We start from the raw sequence: 6,066 nt of genomic DNA on the forward strand, positions 1-6,066 counted from the left end.
TTCAATCACTTAGTTGATAAATAATTTTGAGTAGTTTTGAAAGGGTCTCAATCTTAGACACTGAAGGCAAAGTAGAAAAATTATAGAAACATTTCCTACTCTCACAGTGTTTACATTCTAGTAAGTGAAGAATAAAAAAATTTTTTTAATTAATATAATTTCATTTTTTTCTTTTTTTTTATTGTAGTGGTTTTTGCCATACATTGACATGAATCAGCCATGGATTTACATGTGTTCCCCATCCCGATCCCCCCTCCCAATTTCAAAATGACAGTTGGGATGTGGGAATAAAACAGTTTACTTGGAAAGAGAGTAAGGATTGAAACATTAATAAGATATTTCAGGGAGGTATTTTGACCTTGTGATATCTCATGCCAATTGCAAAGAAAGATTCAAAAGGACAGCAACAAATGTAAAGGGGGAAAAGAAATCCACGAAGTTTTGGAAGAATATGATTTAGTAAGCATGTATGAGATATCTAACATATCCAGTAAAGAGTCTTCACAAACTAACTCTTAACATACCTTCAAAATCTGAAACGTGGTGACTCCCTTAGTCAAAGAGGGCTTCCTTGGTGGCTCAGACAGGAAAGAATCTGCCCGAAGCACAGACCTGGGGTCAGTCCTTGGGTTGGGAAGATCCCCTGCAGAAGGCAATGACTATCCAACCCAATATTCCTGCCTGAAATATTCCACGGATAGAGGAGCCTGCGGGCTACAGTCCATGGGGTTGCAAAGAGCTGGACATAACTGGGCAACTAACACATTCATACTTTCACTAGTTAAAGAACACAAGACATTCAGCTCAGTGAAATGACAAAATGGTGATAATCAGTCCAAATATCAATTTGTTTACAATTTTGACACAAATATTTGAACACAATTTGACTTAATCTATCAATTTTTATTAGAGAAATATTAATTGAGCCCAACTTATGTGCAAGATATTATAACCAGAGCTGGTTATTCCATGATGCACAGAATAGAGGTGGTTCTGCAGTCATCATTAGGTATGGAGAGGTTTGAATGAAAAGGTTTAGAAATAATGCAATTAAGATGGATGACTTTTCAGTAAACCAGGGGAATTGTGGCCAGAAATTGCTTTGGCAGTGGCATTGAAAAGCAAAGTGTGTATTGTAGAGAACTTGTGAAGCATACCTTATAATTTCAAATCACGAGGATAGGAAAGGTAAGAAAACTGAAGCATAATGACAATTGGAATGAGGATATATTTTCTTTATGCCTATCATTTGTGATTAAACATAGCAGAGTCATAAGATTATACCAGTGATCAATAGAAGAAAAAAAAAAGGTTGAATGATTTCTCAACTGAAAGAAAAATGCCTCATATTGAAAATTCTCAGAAAATAAAATCAGAAGCTTGATGAAAATTCCTTCTAAAAGCATTCAATAAAGTATTGGATTACCACTCATTTCACTGTTGTTGAAATTTGAGTGTACAATAGAAGATATAATGGTTCTTATAGTAAAAACTAACAAGTATTGGAATCTGCTTGATTATAAAGGATAGTGTTACACCTAAGCAAGTGAGATAAACAGAAATAACACACACCCCCCACCAAACTTTAAAATGGAACAGTTGACAGTGCTAGTCAGTCAACTGGCACAATGAAATCTAATGAGATTTTGAATTTATAGATCAAAATGGGGAGAACTGATAGATTTGCAATATGCTAATATGTCTAATCTGTCTAATCTTTACTTAGATCTTCTTCAGTCTTTCTTAATAATTTTCTGTAGTAATAATTTTTAGTATAGAGGTTTATATATATTTTATAAAATATATTCCTAGGAATTTGGTGATTTTTAATGATATTACAAGTAATAAATACTTTAAATTTTTTTACTTTGGTAAGTTCTTATGTTGTAAATAAATGAAAATCCAACTGAAAAAAATAAAATAAAATAGAACAAGAAAAAGAGTTCCAGAAAAAGTCTACTTCTGCTTTATTGACTACACCAAAGCCTTTAACTGTGTGGAACACAATAAACTGTGGAAAATTTTTTAAGACATGGGAATACCAGACCACCTTGCCGGCCTCCAGAGAAACCTGTATGCAGGTCAAGAAGCAGCAGTAAGAACTGGGCATGGAACAATGAACTGGTTCCAAATCGGGAAAGGAGTAAGTAAAGGCTGTATACTGTCTCCCTACTTATTTATCTTCTAAGCAGAGTACATTATGTAAAATGCCAGTCTGGATGAAGCACAAGCTGGAATCAAGATTAGTGGGAGAAATATAAATACAGATATGCAGATGACACCACCTTTATGGCAGAAAGTGAAGAGGAACTGAAGAGCCTCTTGATGAAAGTGAAAGAGGAGAATGAAATGGCTGGCTTAAAACTCAACATTCAGAAAACTAAGATTATGGCATCTGGTCCCATCACTTCATGGCAAATAGATGGGGAAACAGTGGAAACAGTGAGAGATTTTATTTTCCTGGCTCCAAAATTATTGCAGATGGTGATTGCAGCCATGAAATTAAAAGATGCTTGCTCATTGGAAGAAAAGCTATGACCAACCTAGACAGCATTTAAAAAACAGAGACATGAGTTTGATGAGAAAGGTCCATCTAGTCAAAGCTATAGTTTTTCCAGTAGTCATGTTGGATGTGAGAGTTGGACTATAAAGAAAACTAAATGCCAAAGAATTGATGTTTTTGAACTGTGTTTTTGGAGAATATTCTTGAGAGTCCCTTGGACAGCAAGGACAAGTCCCTTGTCCATCCTAAAGGAAATCAGTCCTGAATATTCATTGGAAGGACAGATGCTGAAGATGAAGCTCCAGTACTCTGACTAGCTGGTGTTAAGAACTGACTCATTGGGAAAGACCCTGATGCTGGGAAAGATTGAAGGTGGGAAATAAGAAGACAACAGAGGATGAGATGGTTGGATGGCCTCACAGACTCAATGGACATGAGTTTGAGCAAGCTCTGGGAGTTGCTGATGGACAGGGAAGCCTGGCTTGCTGCAGTCCATGAGGTCACAAAGAATCGGATATGACTGAATGACAACTGAACTGAGCTGAACTGAAACTTTAAAAAGCTACACTTTTTTTTTTTCCTACTTGTTTGGCAATAGAAAGTTTAGATGTTTAGTTTAGAGTGAGAAGGAAGAGTAGGTTTGGATTTAGACATCCATAGAGAGAGAAACTTATTTGTAAACACACAGCTATACTGTAATGTTTCTATGCTCAGTACTACTGATATTCTGGATTATTTTTCTTTTATTTATTAAATGTTGTTCTGTGCCCTGGAGAATTAGTAGCATCCTTGGTTTCTAAATATTGTGAACATGGAACAACAGACTGTTTCCAAATAGGAAAAGGGGTACGCCAAGGCTGTATATTGTCACCCTGCTTATTTAACTTATATGCAGAGTACATCATGAGAAATGCTAGGCTGGAAGAGGCACAAGCTGGAATCAAGATTGCTGGGAGAAATATCAATAACCACATATGCAGATGACACCACCCATGTGGCAGAAAGTGAAAAAGAACTAAAGAGCCTCTTGATGAAAGTGAAAGAGGAGAGTGAAAAAGTTGGCTTAAAGCTAAACATTCAGAAAACTAAGATCATGGCATCCAGTCTCAGCTTGAACATCTAAAACTTCATAGTTTGCATATTGCTGAAACCTGGTTTGGAGAATTTTGGGCACTACTTTACTAGCGTGTGAGATAAGTGCAATTGTGCGGTAGTTTGAGCATTCTTTGGCATTGCTTTCTTAGGGGTTGGAATGAAAATGGACTTTTTCCAGTCCTGTGGCCACTGCTGAGTTTTCCAAGTTTGCTGGCATATTGAGTGCAGAACTTTCACAGCATCATCTTTCAGAATTTGAAATAGCTCAACTGGAATTCCATCACTTCCACTAGCTTTGTTCATAGTGATGCTTTCTAAGACCAACTTGACTTCACATTCCAGGATGTCTGGCTCTAGGTGAGTGATCACACCATCGTGATTATCTGGGTCGTGAAGATCTTTTTTGTACAGTTTTTCTGTGTATTCTTGTCATCCCTTCTTAATATCTTCTGCTTCTGTTAGCTCCATACCATTTCTATCATTTATTGAGCCCAACTTGCATGAAATATTCCCTTGGTATCTCTAATTTTCTTGAAGGGATCTCTAGTCATTCCCATTCTATTGTTTTCCTCTATTTCTTTGCATTGTTCACTGAGGAAGGCTTTCTTATCTCTCCTTGCTATTTTTTGGAACTCTGCATTGAAATGGGAATATCTTTCCTTTTCTCCTTTGCTTTTCACTTCTCTTCTTTTCACAGCTATTTGTAAGGCCTCCTCAGACAGCCATTTTACTTTTTTGCATCTCTTTTTCTTGGGGATGGTCTTGATTCCTGTCTCCTGTACAATGTCACAAAGTCCATCCATAGTTCATCAGGCACTCTGTTCATCAGATCTAGTCCTTTAAATCTATTTCTCACTTTCACTGTATATTTGTAAGGGATTTTATTTAGGTCATACCTGAATAATTTAGTGGTTTCCCCACTTTCTTCGACTGAACTTTGAATTTGGCAATAGAGGAGTTCATGATCTGAGCCACAGTCAGCTCCTGGTCTTGTTTCTGATGACTGTATAGAGCTTCTCCATCCTTGGCTGCAAAGAATATACATTCCTTAGTTCTTTATTCTTAAGTGCCTAACACCCAACCATGCTTCCAATTTCTCGTTACTTCTGGGAAGTCTCTCTTCTATCCCATTACTCCGTCAGGAAGTCAGACCATCTCTCCTCTACCTGGGCTTTGTCATCACCACCTGAATACGTGTCATTCCGCCTCCACTTGCTCCCCCAGCTCCATTGATGATACAGTGAGATTTGCAAAGCTCATATCTGAAATACTGTGAGATTTGTGCCTGGGTATGTGAGTGCCTGAGCATGTGAGATACAAGAAATAGTTGGAGAAGGTATTATTTTGGATGCAAATACAAGAAGAAATGCTTGTATTATATCAAAGAACTCAAGGTTCAAGCAACCTCTCAGCCCAGTCTTCAAAAGAGGCCATAGCACCTCAAAAAAGACTAATTCACAGAGATTTGTTAGAAGCAATGAGCCATTTTTATTGAGAACAAGGGATTATCCATGCTATAGAATGTTAGGTTCATTAACACAGGCATGACAGAGACTCAGAGATCAAGGGAGTAGAGGCTAACATTTGGAAGAGTCAGATGTTATCACCATAGAACCTCAGACCTCAAGGATGTCAATCTAAAAATGGGTACTTAAAGGTCAAAGCCTCTGTCAGGCATGCAATTTCTTGCAAGTAGAAATCCTGGGTTGCAGATCCTTGAAGCAGTATTATCTTTAGATTCCTCATTTCAGAAGCAACTTAGGCTAAGATGGTGATGTTCTAGCAGCAAGAAGAATAGCATCTCCTGTAGCAAACTGGCCAGTAGCTGCTAGAGCCAGAGCCATATCCACAGCCATATCCGGTTCCATAACCACAGCCATAATAGGGGCTAAATCCATAGCCATATCCTGTTCCATATCCACAGCCATATCCTGAGCCGTATCCACAGCCATATCTAGCTCCATATCCACAGCCATAGTAGGGGCTGAATCCACAGCTATAGCTGTTTCCACAGCCATAGCCACAGGAGTTGCCGTAGTAGTTACAACACATGTTGTCAAGGGAAGAGGATTCAGGTGGACTGCAAGAGGATGTTTCTGAAGTGTGTGTCTTCTCCTTCCCGTGGACCTTTATATACTGTCAGTAATTGGCAGAGCATACCATTCATTCCCTGACATAGACAACAAATATGGAAGCAACATTATAAGCCAGTCACGTCGCCACTGACAGTCAATAACATTTGCTTAAAATAGCTCATTATTTTGGAGACTCCTGTTTTGTTTTAAGAGCTTCACTTTAATTTGTTCTGCTGACAAACTGTCTTAATAGAATCGTGTGACCCAAAGCTGGTCATTTTCAAAACCTCCCATCATTTAACATATCTTATAAGAGAAGCTTGTTGGGGAATGTCAGACAATTTTGCCTCCTTTTCTCTCTCATTTTTCCAAAATACCTGCTTCTGACCACAG

The 6,066-nt window shown here is 38.0% G+C and overlaps 1 protein-coding gene across 1 annotated transcript; it reads right to left on the minus strand.

Annotated features, from left to right (window-relative positions):
• Positions 1 to 5,088: 5,088 nt before the first annotated feature.
• On the minus strand, positions 5,089 to 5,689 carry KRTAP21-1 (keratin associated protein 21-1). The gene has a single exon (XM_070455257.1). The coding sequence runs from the start codon at positions 5,648 to 5,650 to the stop codon at positions 5,378 to 5,380; it is 273 nt and encodes a 90-aa protein (XP_070311358.1). The 5' UTR covers positions 5,651 to 5,689; the 3' UTR covers positions 5,089 to 5,377.
• Between the last annotated feature and the right edge of the window lie 377 nt (positions 5,690 to 6,066).

The sequence above is a fragment of the Odocoileus virginianus genome, chromosome 25 (genome assembly GCF_023699985.2).
Source record: "Odocoileus virginianus isolate 20LAN1187 ecotype Illinois chromosome 25, Ovbor_1.2, whole genome shotgun sequence".
Lineage (NCBI taxonomy): Eukaryota > Metazoa > Chordata > Mammalia > Artiodactyla > Cervidae > Odocoileus > Odocoileus virginianus.